The following is an 18,891-nucleotide window of genomic DNA, read 5'->3' as shown; positions in this document are numbered from 1 at the left end:
CTGTGAATGCTTCACGTTTGTGCTTGTTCAACAGCAGCCATTTTTTCTGTTGTGTGTTGTAAAACAAGGCTACAGATTTCCTGCAAAATCCAAGCCAATAGATGCCACACAATGTAAAATTCTGCCAACTATCTCAGCGATGCTGTCATTTCTTTAGTATAATTTTGTCTCAAAATGTTTCTGGTAATGATTTATTTAACATGCAGCCTACTGCAAGAAGCCATTTTGAACAGCACAATGTGATATTCAATTCACTCAGCACAATCTTTTCACCACCTTTCCTAGGAAAGGGTCTAATATTGGCTACAATGCGCCATCAAGCACAGAACTAAATCAGTTTCATGAGTTAGCTGACATTGCTATGACTTGCAAACTCTTTCAAATCAGTTGATAAAATCAGCCTTATGGTTAACCAATGCTGATGTTAATCCCTTAATATTGGAAACAGGGGACATACTATCCAGGGCCCCCTGCTGAGTGATGGCCCCTGATGTTAAATAAAAGAAATTAAAGGCCTATTGTGGTCCCCCAGTATCTGGTATATACAATAGTATATACATATTCTATATATATACTTATTATATTTGAATTTGAATTCTAATATACTGTGTGTGTATATATATATATATACAGTATATATATTGGATTTTTGGGGGGTGGTTTTCTAAGTCATTTTTAAACTGGGTTTGGATGACATAAAACAAATTATTCTAATTTATCTTTTTTCAAGATGGAGTAAATAAGTGGTGCTGTTGTGTCAAATGCATCTTTGTCACAGATGTAATGATATCATATGGCTCAACCTCTCTATATACACTGTAGTTTCACTTTCACCACTTCTTTTTATGTGCACTGCATACTGTAGCTGACTAAACATAATGACTTAGACTGAGCCTCAAAGAAGTCCTAGCACTGTATTTTTCAACATGTCTGCAATCTGTTATTATCCTGAAAAAATGTTACACGCAATTTCCTTTTAGTTCCTAGTTATAGAAACAGCAGTTTGTAAGTGCTGCATCACAACTAATACTGTACAACAGTTATTTCTAAGAATTACAGACTACGGCACCATATATACAGTACCTGCCGCAGATTCCAATAGGAGGTTTGCAATTAATTATATCTAACGCTAGAGATTTATAGTCACATTTCTCATGTCTTTGGGAAACCAGCCTTTAAGGCATAAATAGTACAGAGAGCTTACCTCTCATTGAAATTCTGTATTGTTTAGACAGAGAAACAGCAGATAGCAAAAGACAGCTCTAAATTATATGTCTCTGTGTATTTGGCCCGTAGGAAGAAGTGAAATAAATGCCTATGCCCTTGTACTGTATGAGGTCTGTTGCAGGTGGACAGGCAGTGTAGATTAATTTGTGCCACTGGCATGGCAAATGCTCCATGCACATACAGTACTGTACTGTATGAAGCTTGAGCAGCGGTTTGGAAAAGAGAAAGAGAGCAGAGAGAACACAGAAGCCCTTCTGACTGCATGCCCTTCAATAAGCGAAGCAAAGGATTATTTTGAGGAAATATTATACATAGATGGATCCACCTGAACTTCCAGTCATGCAGCCCATTTTTACGCTGATATAACCTTCCTTAACAGCATCACCTCAAGTAGTGATGCTGAATAATTCAGTGCCTATTAGTCTAGCATTTGCCTGGACATAAAGTATCCTAGCAACATTGCTAGACTTCAGGTGTTTTGTCACAAAAGCACTTCTGACTGCAGGTAGCGCCGCACACTAAACATATCCATGCAGTATATAGTCCCAGACTGAAGTCTGTAATTTAAGCACATTGTGTATGTCTGTCATCAGGGTAACAATGGAGAGATATTCTAAGAATAACTTGGATGACGTGGATTTTATATTTCCGCCATTAGAACATTATTTTTTCCCAGTCTGTACTTTACCATTGGCGTGTATATCTATATATATACACGCCATATATATATATATATATATATATATATATCTTCTGAAAGCAGATGGGACAAAACGAGTGCACACATTATCAACAGAGAATAATGAAGAAGCAGTAATATAAGGATGTATGTCCACACTATATAAAATTCACTAATGATGACTCAGACAATCCACTGCCATCACATTTTCATATAGGCATGCTTGCCCACACTTTGAGACTAAGGGATTGTAAATGTCAGTGGCTTGTCACGCAGACTCAGTCCCACATGGACAGTGAGCTGGAGCCTGCTAAAAGGGAAGACCGAATGACAGGACAGACATTAGTATCCTGTCTGACACACTCAGTGGCTGACTGTCAATCTCCAGCTATGTTTGAGGCGCTACTTTAGCATTTTATGCATTTCCGAATTTCTATTCAGTGCTTGATTATCACCATTCAATATCTCACTGCTGGATGTTGATTGGTTCTCCTCTTTGAATGGCTGCTTAAGGTCTTCCAATTGGCTGTAGGTTCACATTGCTTTTCCCAATTTCAGTGGGGATTTGACTTGAAATGGAAAAGAAAGGATGTCTTAGATTCAGGAATACAATCTTTCTTCCAATCACTACAGAAATGAAAAGTTAGACCTTTGAAAGACATCATTACTGTACAAATATCAGACATCTTGAGATATAGAAGCTGTATTTGAAAAAACCACAATACATATGACTGATTTGGATACGGATCTAGTGTTTTACTCTTTTACACTATAATTTCCGTGAATATCAGAATTGATCATTTCATTGATATTAGCATCTAATTTAATGATCCAGTGAAGCCACTTTTCATTAAAATAAAAATATCTGAAACATTTAATTTTGTTAAATTGTGTACTGTGATGCAGTAATTATCCGTAACATTTGAGGTGATGCCTTCTGCTGAATCGAAACATTTCAACCACTAAAGGTTGTTTACATTTTAGATTTCAATTATACAGGATTATACAGTACAGTCCACTGAGTCCACCCCCTGACAACACTGATATGCATATTGTCTATCACAGCCATCCAGATCTGGTATAGATTCCAGCAGAGCTGTGTCATTTTCACTCTGCACATGCCAAGACTCAATGACACAAAACCAGGCAAGAGCCAAATGGCCACTAGGCTTTTGTGTTAGTTTAAATAAATCCCACTTTGGATAGGAATATGTTCCTCTGGACTGTGATGCAGTGCAATATCCTGGGGTTTGAATAAAGGGACTCCAAACACACCAATGACTTCCATCTGCTCAGTGAGTTATGCTTGTGAATTCTGCAATTAGATGCATAGTTAATTCCTGCTATCTATCCATTTATAGCTCGTGAGTTTGGTGGCAAAGACCACCAGGCTGTCAAGTGCTGGCACCCAGTCGAGAACATTTTATCTCTCAGCGCAATGACTTGTGCAGTGACAGAGCTGAAGAATTTATTAAGTGTCTTGTAAAGTCACCATGCTGAATGTTTCCACACTTACTTTCAAACTTCACTCGTTTTATTTGTGATCAATAAAAAACCTCCGCATTCTTAGGAATTAGTTAGTTTCAAGTTTCATCAAGAAAAACATTCTTGCACTGCATGGGATTGCCAAGAAAATGTCTAAGGGACAAGCTCCTCTGCAGAATGTGATGACCATGAAGTGGAACTGGACAGCTTGGCAGCAGCTCTCAGGAAGCAGCAGGGCCTCCTGTTTGGATGTGGGATCATGAGATTCAAGGATCATTAGAAATAGACCTTAATACATGAATGTAGCTGCAGAGAAAATATGTAACTGTACAATACCTTAGCACCTCAGTCGATTCAAAAAAATCTGCTGCAAATAGGAATTTGGCATAATACTTACTCGCTGCATCTTCTAGTTAAAGAGATATTCAACCGCTATCACTCCATTGATCAGCACAAGAGGGTAGACCAACAGCAGCAGCCTCCTACAAAAGTATGTCACCACCCCCACCCATGTCAATCCTCCCATCTATTTGGCCACAAATAAAAAATGGACAATAGAGTTGCATTTTAATGAGCTAATGAGAAAAGAGAACCAAGAGATTCAAAAAACTGATGCAATAAAAGTGCTTTGTCATGGGCCATTTGGGCTTGACAATAAAGCTTTTTAGGTTTTGCAGCAGAAATGACACTCTCTCTCTCTCTCTCTCTCTCTCTCTCTCTCTCTCTCTCTCTCTCTCAGCACTGTTCTCCATAACTCAGCAGCTGAAAACAAAAGTAGGCCAAACAGTAGGTTTATATTTTGAAATAATAACAGGTGGGTAGGTGTCGTTCCAAATCTGAAAGTAATCAGATTTGATTACAAGTCATAAATCTCAGCACATTGTGAAGCAATTAATCACCAATCATATGCACAAAGCAGGTATATTTTGCCTCTTTAAATGTTGAGTGTTATGCTGAAGAGTGTGTAGGATACAGCACACCCTAGGTCCCCTCTGTATATAAGGAATTAATGTTTGTTTGTCACCACTAGACCTCTTTTGCCATTAAATCTCAGTTTTTGAGGTCAGACCTTGAACTATATATATCTGGAAATGTTTGTGATTTACCGATTCCCATTTATTGTATAGTGAACAGTAGACTGCTAGGATAGAGAGAAAGGGAAACTACATGCAAAAGAGGTCCCTGGCCAGATAGGACATTGTGGTTCTATGGTACGGCCTTAATAACACACTGGACTTCCAGGATGCCCCTGTATCTTGTGTCTACATTTGAACATGTTTCTGCGTTTGCAGGGCTAAAAACATAACAAAAGCAATGTAAGGAGACAGACGGCAGAAATTAAATCACACCACAGTGCGGAAGCAAGAGCTCAAGGCATTTGGGAAACAGGTAAATTATCTTTTCAACACTTTCCCACTGAGAGGCTGGGTGGAAGGACCATTTGCACCCCTTTTAAATCCCTCAAATGTAGTGGACTGCTGTAGAGTACATCACACACACACACACACACACACACACACACACACACACACACACACACACACACACACACACACACACACACACACACACACACACACACACACACACACACACACTCACACACCAACGACAGGGGCAGCAACTCTCCTTTGGCAGGAACACTAAGAACTGAACAGCTCTGAGCACAGCAGGAGACTTTGGCCACCTGCATACTGTGGAGTGGAGATAGAGAGACATCCAAAACTGAAATTGGTGATAGACATTACAACACTTCCTTTTTCCACTCCAAAGATGTCAGCAAATTTGTTTTCAAGGTTTAAACTGTCCTTAGGTATGAGGAGTCGCATTAAACAAAATAAATCAAAGATTTCCCATTGCTGTGGGTGCTAAAACGGATTCACTTTATGGTACAGGAAGAGAAAAAAAAAGTGCTTTTATTGTTCCCCAGTTCCTGGCAAAGACCTGTGCAAAATGTAAACAATGTTTGAGCCTACCTCTGAGCCTTGTTACAAGGGCCAACTACTGTGCAGTGTTCATTAGAGTGGAAATGATATGTGCAAACAAAGAGAGGCTCCCAAGCAGCACGCTGCTGCGTCTTTTCATCTCAGAATTGCAAATGAATGCAGCCTCACCTGGTCCCTGCAGGCAGTGTCCCAGTGCCTCCAATCAGGGCTTTATTGACAGCAGGCATCCAGCAGAAAACTGGGAGCGCTAATAGTAGAAGATGATGCCTGATAAACACATTTTCCCCTCTAACTGCTCCCCCCACATATTTTACTGCCTGGCAGGGTGGCCTCTAACCAAGGTCAAAATGTGGAGCTGCTTGGCAAACAGAGCAGCTTATGTAAAAAATAACTAAAATGGCAGACGGTTTGATTTAAGAGAAACTTAGTTTGGCTGTCCTCCATCTGCTTTGTACTTTTAAAAGGTGCATATTTGTCCATACTGACCTAGAATTTAGTTTGAAGAGGCAAGTAGTTTCCATGATATATCAAGAAAAGTACACAATTCCAGACATATTATAGATGAAATGTAAAAGAAATGAGGAAACAACATATGCTGATGCTCAACTCAATAAGCAAAAAAGAACATATGTGCAGTAATGTTAAGACTAGTGGCATTCTACATATGGTAGGCCTGTCTATGGATAGACTTCCAGTGCAGCAAATGTCGGTGGCCAAACAATTCTGTCTAAATAACAAGGAGGGTGGCACGGTAAACACAGGCTTGCTTGGCTTTGTCGAGCTAATGACTTGCTGCTCCAGTGGCTTGTGAAACAGTGTTAGAGCCAAAACAACTAAAATCAGGAGCAGAATTTAATCTGTCACTCAATGGAAAGCCTTTAAGCAGAAACATGCAGCCACCCAGAGGGTGCACGCAAGTCAAGTGAAATTACAGCAAAAGCTCCCTGGCACATAGTGAAGCGCCAGAACAGGTTGTGTATAGGAATGACTGAGGACTACAGATTGGTTGGATAAATAGGGGATTCTTTAAAGCAAAACACACAGTGTGTGAATGCCAGCCAAGGTGGTAATCTAAAACCATCAATCCTTTTAAATCTATCTAAGCTTCACCTATGTAAAAATAAAGATTGATGCGGGGAGGAAGACTGTGCTTGCTCTCGGTTTTTGATCTTCCTGAATTCGCCCCGAGCGCGGTTTTGAACTGTGTAGCTGTGCATTTTAACAACCCATGTGTTGCAAGGTAGTGTGAGCAATTCAGTATTCCAGCGGCTCAGAATTAATCATTTCAATGAATTGTTTGTTTCCTCTGTACTCTCGTGGGAAAAGTGGATGGGTATGATGAGAAGTTACTCTGAGGCGGATGAGCTAAAATTAATCAAACACACCAATGGCTTGTTTTTTTGGGGGAAAAAAACGTCCTGCCTCCTTTTCTCCAACTGTCTGACAGTGGTGAATGTGAAACAAATATGCATCCAAATTATACCTCTTTGCAATTACAGCAAGCGAACACTGATTCTGTAAACAGAATATATTTACAAAAAAAAATCTCCAGAAAAAAAAAAAAAATCCCAAAATCACTCATATCACAAATGATCTGTTCAATAATGAAAATAGACAAGCCTTTTCAAAAGATGACAAAATGAAACGTATGAACAAACATTTGAAAAATGTTGTGTAATGCCAAGCAACTCCAACTTAGAGGCAATGACACTTAAAATATATTTTTTCGTTTAACAAGTCTATTCTGAATCACTGACATCAAAGTTTCCTGTGTTCCACATTAATATTCATGTGCGAAGCAAAGAAAATAAGACAGGAAATGCAGATTAGCCTCTTCTGAGAAGATATGCAAATAACAATCCAGACACTTGAATCTTTTCTTTGCACACGTGCAGACAGTCCACATGCACATATGCTGTATATGCTTTTATATTCAAATCTACCTACATGCATTTTAAATAGTTAAAAATGCATAAGGTCTTAGGAAATTGTTATAGTTCTGTAAGAAAAAATATAGAAAGAACTAGCAAGATTCATGTGTGTCTGGACAGCAACAAATCAAATAAAGGTATTGACATATAAGAGCAGACTCGCTTTAATTCAAGGGTATTTGGGCAGTATTTTAGCTGTCTAATACAGAGTACACAGGCATCATTGCTGTCCAGACACATGTCAGATGGAGTACAAATAAACAAGAATCTGACATGGAAAACCCTTCGAAAACACAGCCTGGGAATAACTCAATATCATAATATGAGTGCTGCTCATTGGCAGTCACAAATAACCTCTAAAAGTCCCAATCCCAAATTTTATAATTTGCAAAATATCACCAGTTTATTGAACACAAGTCTTTGGCACCTTAAAATGGGAGGACCATGTGGTGATGAAAATTATGCAATTATTTTTCTGCTTACCAATATGGCCGAAAAAAATCCCTCAATTCAAGACAATCTGCACTGTACACATTTAACAAGTAACTTCAAAATGCAATTGAAACATTAAAATGGAGTTCATTATACTGGAATATTATTGTGCAGGATTCAACATGAGAAGGAGCTTTAATTCATGATATACAGCAGAAATCCAGTGTTTGTGCATCCTAAAAAACACCACACATCTCTGCATTTCTGCATCTGCAAGGTCTCAAAGGCTCTACAGAAAGCTCCTGTATAAAAGCAAAGAAATGCGTCCGTTTGATCCTTAATACATATGACACAAGTGGACAAAAGCATGAGTGAGCCTCAAGAGAGCCAAACCAAAAGTATTACGTCATGAACTCCACCAAAAGATAAGAATAAATCAGCGAAACAACATTAACCTTATCTTAATAAAAGACTTAATGTAAAGGCTTTGATTCCACATATATTATATATCTATGTAGCCTATGTATACACATGTAGATCAGATGTTGCTTTAAATCCATATGCAAACATATGCATCATATCTAACAGCTTAGTTCAAATAGAAATGTATTTTCCGAAATTATTTTTAATTTGATGTCAGCAATCATAGCCTAGCATCACTTTGTTCAAATGATGGATATCTCAAACTTGGAACAAGAGCCACATGTAAACGTACAGCAAGATAATTAATTAAAAATGGGTTAATTCCTCCCAACGCGCTAGTCCACATTAATGGGGAAGAGATAAGAGCGGTCTTAATGGCTGGTCAGAACTTCTTGGAGAAATGTAGCCAGAGCGGGCTTATCTAAATCCTCCTGGCAAAGCTATCTGAATAGTCAGAGGAGAGTGCAGAGGAGAGCTTAAATTTGCCTGAAAAGCAGCTCTTATAAATAAAGCAGAAGTTCTTTTGATAGTGCTTTACTTCCCTGTTCTGTAGTGCCTAACTTATTCAATACGTTGTGTTAAATAAAACAGAAAAAGCACATATTTACCATAGAAGCAACATCAATTTATGATGTGAATTAGTGTTCAATAATAAGTGAAATACGATAAAAAGCCCCAGTTAAACTATCTGAAAACAGTGTTCTTTCTCTGTCCATGCAGCTCTCCTGCTGGCTGAGAAGTTGTGGGGAAAGAATTGTGTCCCTCCTGTGTGTTGGATGTCACTGAAAAGACGAGGTGACCTGAGTTTGGGTTACGATGCGCTCTCTGCCAATGTGCCTTCGCTGTCGCTCTGTCTCAGAGACTGCCTGCTGGAGTCTCTGTCCACTTCATCCTCTTCATCAGACCTGCCAAGACTCAGGTGTCTGCGGCACACAGAAGGGCTATAGGGGTCAACACACACACACAGACACACCATTATATCATTACTTGGCTACTTACAGTAGAAACAAAACTGAAAGGTGTAGAGAAGGGGAGCTGTTATAAAAATATGGCATGGGAAACCACAAGCAATTTAGGCTGTGAGATTACACTCTTCCCCAGGCAGTAAACAACACATCCCCTGAGGTGTGCATAGCATATGTGCACATTGTTACCATGGTTGTTTTTTTTTGTATTTTTAATTAGCATATAGTAAAAATGCATCACAGAGATTATATACGGTCTTAGATGAAACAGTGTTACTGGGAGTAACCCACAGAAATCATCACAAGAAAATCTTATCTTTTAACAAAATAAGGAAAGCCATGCATGTGGCTCACATGTTAGTAAATAGTTTGTGCAGTTACAGTAATAAGGTAAATGTCCGGTGTCATCGTCGACCACAATTATTAAAGGTCATTTAAAACCGGGGCTTTACATCCTTTGATTATGTTGTCATGACAACATACGGCATGACAAGCACTCTTGAATACCAACCGTAGAGCTTTTATACATCCATGCTGCCATGACCACTGCCCTATAATACATACACAAAAAACTGAAACATGTCCTTTCAGCACAATAACACCCACACTGAGCAAGCTGAACTGTATTCACTCTATTTGCAATTATCCACAACCTAATACCTATGTATTTTGAAGTATTAGATATTTGAAAAGGGCTTAATTACTCAGTGTTCCAGTCTTGTCATAGAAACTGCTGCATGTCGGTGTTTCAAGATGTTTAATTAGTCAAAACAAGCATGACGTTCCCATATTACCATATTGAAAACGAGTGCTATGAATGAGAACTGAAATTACTTACAGGTGTGTTTGTCTATAGTGAAAGTAACACTTTGTTTAAAGGAGGCGTTTTAATCATTTCTTTGGGTTTAGCTGTTGTTGATGCACAGTGATCTTGGCAAACTGGTAGTGTGGGAGCTCTCTAGTGGTGTTACAGATTACATTTTGAACACACTCAGAGTGCTCAAAAGATCATATTATATCATGTTCATATATTTTTGACATGGCCACATATGTGCCAGCATGATATTTAGTCCACTTAAACAAACAGTCTTAATTCACCCTACAGTGATTCAATCTATAGAAAGAACCAGTGTTAACTAACTAGAGAGGCAAACATGTTCAAGGACAAAGGAAAAAAAATGAAAAATGAAAAGCCCGCTGACATGCATTTTTGAAATTCACACAGGAGGCAGAGATGCTCAAACTGTCAGTAAAATGACTCTCAAAATAGATAGGCTTTTGAAGCACAGAGCTAAACGTAGCGTTTTAATTATAATGCAAAGTATTCACATCAAGTAATACCAACAGTCATATCACACATCTTTGAACTCTTGTCAGTTAACATGTTAGAGGAAAAAAAATTGTAATTTAGTTTTTGCCTAATTGCCAACATCTGTTTGTGCTTGAAGAACAGCCACAGCCATCTACCCTCTCTCAACACTATGTCATTATAAAAGCATCAAACACAACATCAAGAGAAACACTGCAATCCTCAATTAAATGTATCTGCAGCTGTTTATAATGACATATAAATATAAAACTGAAGTGACTGTCAGTGAGGCAAACTAGAGGAATAACTTCAGTGTGCTGCAGTAAATTCTTCTTCTTAAAAGAGGACAAATGTTGGCAGGAGCAGAGAGAAACAAACAGTGGCATGCACTAATTGGCCAATGTGACCTTCGAAACACGTAGCTAGGGTTTATCTAGCAGACTACAAATCAGCATTAACGTATCAGAGTCAAAAGAATTACAAACATTCACACACGGCAAACTAAGTTAGTACATTCAGTGAAAGATCCCAAATCAGTTTTGGTTATGCCAGGCTCCTGGGTTATTATCACACCAAGCATCACCTTCCACTGTCGGCATCAGTCACTGTCAGGCTTGTAGCGGTACTTCATCACCAAGCTATCGATCTTCTTCTGCTTCTTCTTGGTTTCCATCTTGCTAGATGGCCTACGCCCTGCAGGCTCCTCGTCATCATCAGATGGTTGTTTCGGGGCCCTTTTAACACTGCTGGAGCTGCGGTAGGAGATGGTCGAGTCGGAGGAAGAGGAAGAGGACGAGGACGACTTTGAGGAAGAAGAGGAATCCTCAGACTCACTTTGCTTCTTCTTAGATCTCTTCTTGGACTTCTTGCCCTTCTTCCCCCATGAGCTCTTCCTGCTGTGACGATCGTCTGAGGAGGAGTCGTCGGAAAGAGAGACTTTGCTCTTTTTATCTTTCCGACTGCGGGAGCTGCTGGTGCTTAGGGTGCTGGATGGCCGATGGCTGCAGTCCAGAGCAGAGCCGGACGCAGAGCGACGCAGGCTGGATGTGCTGCAGCCGAGCCCCTCGTCTTCTCCTCTCTTCCTACTGTCCTCGCTTCCTGGCCCCTTCTTCTCATCCTCTTCCTCACCACTAGACTCATCAAGTTTACTGCGCTTGAACTTAATGGGTTTGAAGCTCAGCACCTCATTGATGGCAGCCTCCAAGTCAGGGTCCAAGTAGTTGCGGTGGGTGACTGTTTTGACGTCAGATGAGTCTGGCAGAGTGCCATCTGACGAGCGTGGCTGGGCTGGGGTAGAAAAGCTCCGGGAGAGGGGACTGAAAGATGAAGTCCCCCCCTCAGTAAAAGCCACACTACGATCATCATCGTCGTCATCATCTACATGCAGGCCGAATTCACTAAGGCCACAGCTGCGGGCAAGGGACAGGCGTGAGCCACTGCGTCTGTCCTCTTTCCAAGAGCTGCTGCGATGCAGTGAGCGGGGGCTGGAGCGGCTCACGCTGCTGATGGTCGACTTATTGTCATCATCCATGTCCAACATGCCCCTCCTGGTGGACATCCTGCTGGGAGCCACAGAGGACACCATGGATTCCTTATCAAACTCAGGGCTGCTGCGGGAGGTCCAGCGGGACTCCAGGCCCTTCTTGGCTCTGCTGGTAGCTTCAGAATAGGCCAAGGAGATGACTGAGCCTTTGTCGTCTAAGTCGTCCTGTGACTGGCTCCTCTTCCAATCCTCCTGAAGCCCTCCAGACTTCGACTTGGCTTTGCGAATAGAGGCCTGGTCTGGTGCGTCAGGCTGTTCTTTGAGAGTGCTGAACAAGGAGCTCTCATCGCCTGTCCCCCCTATGGAGTCTTTCAGGTTGGATCGCTTTCTGTAGCTTAAGGAACTCATGACAGACACCGATCTGTTCTGCTCTACCTCTTTTACGTCTTTGCTGCCGTCATTCATCTTCTCCTTACTTTCTTTTACCTCCTTGCTATCTGCATTTGCAGAATATCTAAAGGGTAACATTGCAATGGACACCAGAGACAACCAACAGAAGACAAAAACAAAAGAAATCAGATCTCCACATACTTAAAGAAATTTGTAATGCCATCTTTGCAACATGCTTTATGTGGTAACTGAGACTTTTGGAACCTTGGCAGAATATTATATTTGTCTATTTCATTATGTCCTTGGGACCAGTCAAAAGTGTATTGCGGTTATGTACAGTATACACTGTAGAAAGTGAGGCTGTCAACCATTGAGGAGATCTATCTAACTCTGCGTCATTAAGCAGGCGTGCCAACTGGCCACGGGCCACTTCAATAAATATGACAGCAGCCTCTTCCCTGTTCCGCCTCCTGTCATTAGACAGATTACTGGGAGAGAGAGATGACACCTTTAATCACATGAAATACCCGTCCTTCTGTTGCAAACTGCCCCAGGTAATCCTGGGCCTTTTTACGGATGGGAATGTGGGAACTTTTATCACTGCGATACCACAGGGATGTACATGGTTACCTTTCATGATGCACAAGGATGTGGGCACTAACCTGGTGCTCTTCAGACTTCCCTCATCTGACAGGGTCTTGGTGGAGCCTTTGTTCTTCGAGAGCCAAGACTTAACTCCATCCACCCGGTCCTCCACCTCGGAATCTGTTTCCGTCTCATCCCCACTGCGAAGAAAAAGAATCAGCTAGACTTTGACTCCAACACAAGACAGCAAAGATATTCATCTTAACAAGTCCTTTTTACATCTTCGAGTGCAACAATCTTGCAATCAAGTGAGGTAATTCCACTTGTTTTTAACTCAAATCATCCTCCTTTAACAATTTTCTTAAATCCCCTCTGAGCTTCTTGATACTATTAAAATAATCTGCCTTAATCTGCTTTGTGCAACAGTTCAGAATCAATTTAAGTAGATTTACTGACAAGAAATGAGACTAAATGACTTGTTGTGTGAATACTCTATGCAGTGTACCCTCGCAGGAATTACACAGGCAAAAATAATGGTTAGTTTTCACATATCACAGCCTCTTGTTAGTCATGTCACAATTGTATTCCTTCTCTTATTATATTTAAAGACAGGCCACGGTTAAGCATGATTATGTGATACAATAATAACATAATCATAATAATGTTTTTTTACCAAATGTTCAGCTGTTGTGGATGAGTGATCTAGGCAGAATATAGATCAAGCTATTGGAGGCATAATTAGCAGGTTCTGTGATGCTAGCATATGTGTGGCATGTCACCTGCTCCTGGTGATTGTTATTGGAGTGGAGCCAGAAGACAGCCCTGTGGCCCTATGCTTGACATAACAATCAATATACAGAGACCTGTGGATCCCAATGAAAAAGCTCTGCAGATCCCACCTGGATAAGGTCAATCCTCATTCATTCCAAATACACGGTACATTTTCTGAATTATGTATCCTGTTGTCCTAGAAGGTTAATGTGACGAGAAATGGTGAGGAAGAGGAAGGTAGAGTGGCATAGCATCTAAGTCAAAACAAAATGTATTGGGGAGCTGAATTTAATGAAGAATCCTCCATTTATTTGAGCACACACTGCTTCCAACTACAGTGCTAGATACACTGTCTTCCTTGCCTACACGGTGTGTGAAAATTAATTTTCACATTCACAGAGATGCATATGTTCACACGGGCCTAAACTACAATTGACTTGTGTTGCTCGGGTAAGCTCTGTCAGAGAAAATTACATTTACATCCATTATATACTTTTTGGTTTCAGAGCAGGACAACAATTTTCAATTCCAGATTTTTATTCTCGGACTACCTTATCCATCTGAGCCTTGAAACATGTTGCAAAATCTTGGAAAAATGTTTATAAGGAGCAAACACAATATTCACAGAGGTGTGAGATGACAGCCAGACTGCCGAGCTCTATCATTTGTCCACATACCACATATCCATCTATGTAGGTCTCCCAGTGAACAGCGTACCATTTCCTTTGTCACCAAGCTTTGTGTCACAGATTCAGTCACGTTTCCTCAGAGAACAAAGTGTCCCTTCAGCTCCCTTCAATTTTTTTGGTGGTCTGCCTAAAAGCTAGGTTGTTGGGTTTTTTTACACCAGAGAGGTGGTGTCGACGCCGGTGGTGTGTGAGTATTGTGAGGGAGTGAGCACAGAGCTCGGATTCTTGGACTGAATGGTATTCAGGCTTTCAAGATTTCTAAGAGAATTAACACATTTAACTTTCTCATCATCCACCTTACGGAGCCAGGCTTTCTGGGTGGAAGGTAATGATGATCCCAGAGAGACTAAACGGCCTGATTATGTTATTTTCTACAGGAAAACCTTTTAATTTCAGAGTTTGAGAGGTGCTTCAAGAGGCAGCGAGCTAAAATTGTGAGTCCAAGTTCAGCTGTTATATCATCCCTTTATTTTCCACTGCCTCTCTTCTCTACTGCATGCTAAATACAAGTGATAAACACCCACCGAAACAAGATAATAGGTTCATTAATACTAAAAGTTGATTACACATGCTGCCCATTTGTCATCTCTGTGATACTGTGACTTTTTCAACATGATATATCACACAACAAAATACTAAAACCAGCCCACAACAAAATTATCTCCCTCTTTCCCCCTCTCTTGAACATGCACACACACGCCGACACACACAAAATAAAAGGTGGCTTGCAATTGAGTGTTGTGCAAATGGTGTCACAAACAATTTGTCCTTGGCCCCACACTACTAGCTAACCAGTCCTGAGGCTCGTAGATACAAACAAGCCCCAAGAATTTAGAAGTGAACATTAATAGCTTCTGACAATTGGCCTGCACTGGTTGTAAATCTTTGTCACAAATACTAAGACTCAGCATCAAATCTCGTATGGCTTGGTTCTATCAGTTTAGCACTCGTGGTACCAACACCATGTTTAAAAGGTAACTGTTCAACATAAGCTAATTATATATTGATGAAAAAAAACAACATTGGGCTTCAATTTATGTTAAAAAGTCGTACAAAAGTAGAAACAAATGCAACAATTCCAGTCAATCCACATTGATGGAAGCCCTTACATCGTTTGCACTCCTACATTATATGCAACCCCCGTACTTGAATTATAGCCTGCTGCAGACTGTAATGGAAGTCCATCTTGAAAAACACTAATTCAACTTCTGTTATCTCCCCCTATAATAATAATAATAATAATAATAATAATAATCCAGCTATTGTCACCTCTGTTTTGAAGCACTGACTACAAAATTACTGAATAGTAATGTAAATCATCTGGAAAATCCACTTCATAATTATAAGAAAAATCACCTCCTCCGTTATTGTTCATCCATGCTGTTAATGCAATGATGTCGAAGGAGGGAAAAATGCAATTAAGTAAACACGGAAAAAAATCATTGCTCTTTTCCTTGAGTTGCACAAAAAGAAAAGCGCTGATACACACGGGTTGTCTGATGAAAAATGGATAACAAAAAAAAGCATATAAAGAGTGTGACGCCATGTCTCTCTGAAGAAGCAATCAGAGGATAAAGCGGGAAATTATGGATGGGTATATCCGCTACAAACTGAAGACTACATTTATTTACTACGCTCTGATGAAGGTTTAAATTATTTAACATGCCACAGGGATTTCTTTCACTATATAAAAACTGAAAGAAAAAGGGATTCAGTCAGTCAAAAGAATATCATTAACATTCGCAATCAATGATTACACATATTACAAGCAAGCAAGGTGAAAATTTGTATTTAAAGTTAAATGTTTCACAACACAATGCAATGAAATTGAATTAGTGGAGTACCTGCATGCATGGAAATCAACAGCTTTTGGGTGAAAACATTTCAGTAGCGCACATTGCCATCACTGTCATGCACCACTTGCTGACTGTGCAGCCGTGGACAGACAATGTGCTGCAATCATTTCACAGTCACAAGCATCACAGTTACGCGAAAATGCATAGCATTTTTAGTCCTATTCTTTGTAAGAGCATACAGTATGCCCAAAATTTGTCCAAATGCATATTTGTTTCATTTTTAGTTTGTTTTCAACCGGTACTGTAATGATTTCTCCTCGCTTCATATCATACGTAAATCAAAAGGAAAAACAAGACTTTTTTTTTGTGTGTTAAACAACTAATATTGTAAATTTGCTTACCATGTTATATTTTTGATTTTAAATGGACATATAAAGTGAAAATAATGCACAGTGTATTCCCCGTACAAACTCAGTGAGATGTGGCCTGTGGTTGCAGGTGCTTTGAAAAACCATCAGAGGAGTAGAAGACGGGTAAGAATCAGTGGAGTTTAGTGCAAAATGATGAAGGTGTATGATGAGGCAAATGTCTGACGAAAAAAAGATTCATGGAAAAAATGATGCAGTATTACCGCAGGTCTGTAACACTGTTACTGTTTTTTTATTCATATTTTCTATAGCAGTGAGACTGGCTTAAAGGAGAATGCCGTTGTCATTTTGAGTCTATTTGCCATTCTAGTTTACATTCTGCAAAGTATTCTGTGTGCCATCAGATTTTTCAAATAACTTCTTGATGTTTGAAGGTAGAAAAACAAGCCCTGGAATCTCCAACGAGGCCGACTGTGTACAGACACCTCCGGACACTTGGCACAAAATAAAACTAAACTAAAAGAAACACCGGGGCCATCCCTGAAGCTGAGCTTTTATCAGAGATGTAAACCACAGACACAGCTTTCCATTCTTTTTAAAATGACTTCTCCTCACAGTGTTATTGTGAACAACACAAACAGAGATGATAAGGAATACTGCATTATTCTCTCTTGTGGTTGAAATGTGTGAGAAAGAAAAACGTGCAAAAAAACCATAATGACAGAAACAAAGGATGCATTTTCCATCCTCACGTTTTGTTCTTTCTTTTCTGATATTTTGTCACCGTGTCTTGCAAGCTGCCAGAAGTGTGGAAAACACCAAAAAGGGGAACAAGGAAAAAAGAGAAGGTGAGACACAAACAGTGCAAAAAGAGGACATACTAAGATAACAGCAAATAAATAGCTTTACACTTACACAGGCACATAAAATCACTATTGTAAAGCACTGACTCGGTAAATCAACTCATGCTGTAGCCGGCCTCATCTCGAACAAAGGTGTTGTGTGTAATGTCTTCCTTTTTAAAGGTCTGTATTACTGCAGTCAGTGTTTACCACAGTGCGCTCAGAGCTAGCATAACCTCAACCCCTCTGCAAAGATGGAATAAGTTACCAAACAGGGGAAAGCAGCGCAAAAGAGAAAAGGTTAGAAGCAGGGAGCCGAATGAACCATGTGTATTTGGATAACAGACAAAGTATAATATGACTCACAGAGTACTGAGGAGGTTAGGGAGAAATTGATGTCGGAAGATGTGGGAAATAGAGAATGAAAAGACGCAAGTTGAGATTGACAGGCTACTTAAAAGAACTAGCAGCTCTCATTTTCTAAGTTCCGTGCAGCAAGATAACTTGCGCTGGTACTCAGGCCTCTAGCTACAGCACAGTTTCCCCTGATGTACCAAGCACACATTACAGATCTATTGAAGCAAAGGCAATTGCATCTTTCTTTTGTGAAGGTTAAAGCTGCGCTGTACCTGTTGATTAAATCATCATTGTCATCACTCTCCATCTCGTCCTCTATGGCAGCCTGCAGGTCACCTATCCTCTTGAAGGCCAGCTTGATGTCAACTTGTAAACTCTGATTTGCCGCCTCTAAGCTTGCGATGTCCATTTCCTGGTGAAAGGATCACAGCATAGACGAAGCATGTGTTACCTCCTCTAGTGTGAACTCCAGTGAATCGTATCAAGTCTCCCAGCACTCAAAGCCTTACCAATTCATGCTTCTTCCGGCTGGCCTCGGCCTCCTTCTTGGACAGCTCTCCCATTTCTTCTTTCATGTCTCTTATCTGCCTCTGCATTCGCTTATTCTGGTCCTTCTCCCTGTTTTCTGCAGCAATGCGTTGGTTTCTCTCCTCTGTCAACTTTTCGAGGTTCTCCTTCAGACGACCCACCAGGCTCTGGAGAGGATTTGAGGTGAAGCGAGAGAACTTGTACTTACAAAAGTGAACAACTCTTGTGATGCAATGATATCCTTTGTTCTGTATTTACTCTTAAATGTTTGTCCCTTAAAGCATGTCAAAACTTCCCATGGTGGATGCTTTTCTTAACCAGCAACTCAAAGATATGGAGCTATGCAAGGGGCTTCATACCCTCATTTTATATAATTTCTACATCTTGATATATAGAAAATGTAATGTCAAATTTGCATTCATATGTTTACTAAGCATGTCTTTTACACTTACAAGACAAAGAGGATTATCTCACCTCCAAGCGTTTGATCTGTGTCCTCTCATACTCCAGCTTGGTCTCCAGCTCACGGATCTTGGCCTCCTGACGGCACACAAGAGACTTTTCCACCATGGACTGTTCTTGAAACTCTAGCTGGCTCTGCAGTGAATGAAGCTGGAGGAGGGACACAAACACATACTGTACATACATACATACATGTAAACACACACAACTCTCTGAGGAGCAA

At 40.2% G+C, this 18,891-nt stretch overlaps 1 protein-coding gene across 10 annotated transcripts in view; it reads right to left on the bottom strand.

Moving 5' to 3' along the window:
• Positions 1 to 6,176: 6,176 nt before the first annotated feature.
• The window catches only part of LOC120544010 (unconventional myosin-XVIIIa-like), a 62,930-nt gene continuing 50,215 nt past the window's right edge, over positions 6,177 to 18,891 (bottom strand). For 7 of the 10 annotated variants that reach the window (XM_039777496.1, XM_039777497.1, XM_039777491.1 and 4 more), the window contains 7 exons: positions 18,681 to 18,818; positions 18,188 to 18,373; positions 17,951 to 18,090; positions 17,232 to 17,276; positions 12,933 to 13,055; positions 10,981 to 12,394; positions 8,928 to 9,064 (listed from right to left, as the gene is read on the bottom strand). In XM_039777496.1, coding sequence (XP_039633430.1) covers positions 10,996 to 12,394; positions 12,933 to 13,055; positions 17,232 to 17,276; positions 17,951 to 18,090; positions 18,188 to 18,373; positions 18,681 to 18,818 — 2,031 coding nt within the window. In that variant the 3' untranslated portion in view covers positions 8,928 to 9,064; positions 10,981 to 10,995. Of the gene's footprint in view, positions 9,065 to 10,980; positions 12,395 to 12,932; positions 13,056 to 17,231; positions 17,277 to 17,950; positions 18,091 to 18,187; positions 18,374 to 18,680; positions 18,819 to 18,891 lie in introns of all 10 variants that reach the window. The other 3 variants (XM_039777501.1, XM_039777495.1, XM_039777499.1) reach the window with 2 other exon arrangements.

The sequence above is a fragment of the Perca fluviatilis genome, chromosome 16 (assembly GCF_010015445.1).
Source record: "Perca fluviatilis chromosome 16, GENO_Pfluv_1.0, whole genome shotgun sequence".
In the NCBI taxonomy this organism is placed as follows: domain Eukaryota; kingdom Metazoa; phylum Chordata; class Actinopteri; order Perciformes; family Percidae; genus Perca; species Perca fluviatilis.
This window is presented reverse-complemented; position numbering and strand designations above follow the sequence as displayed.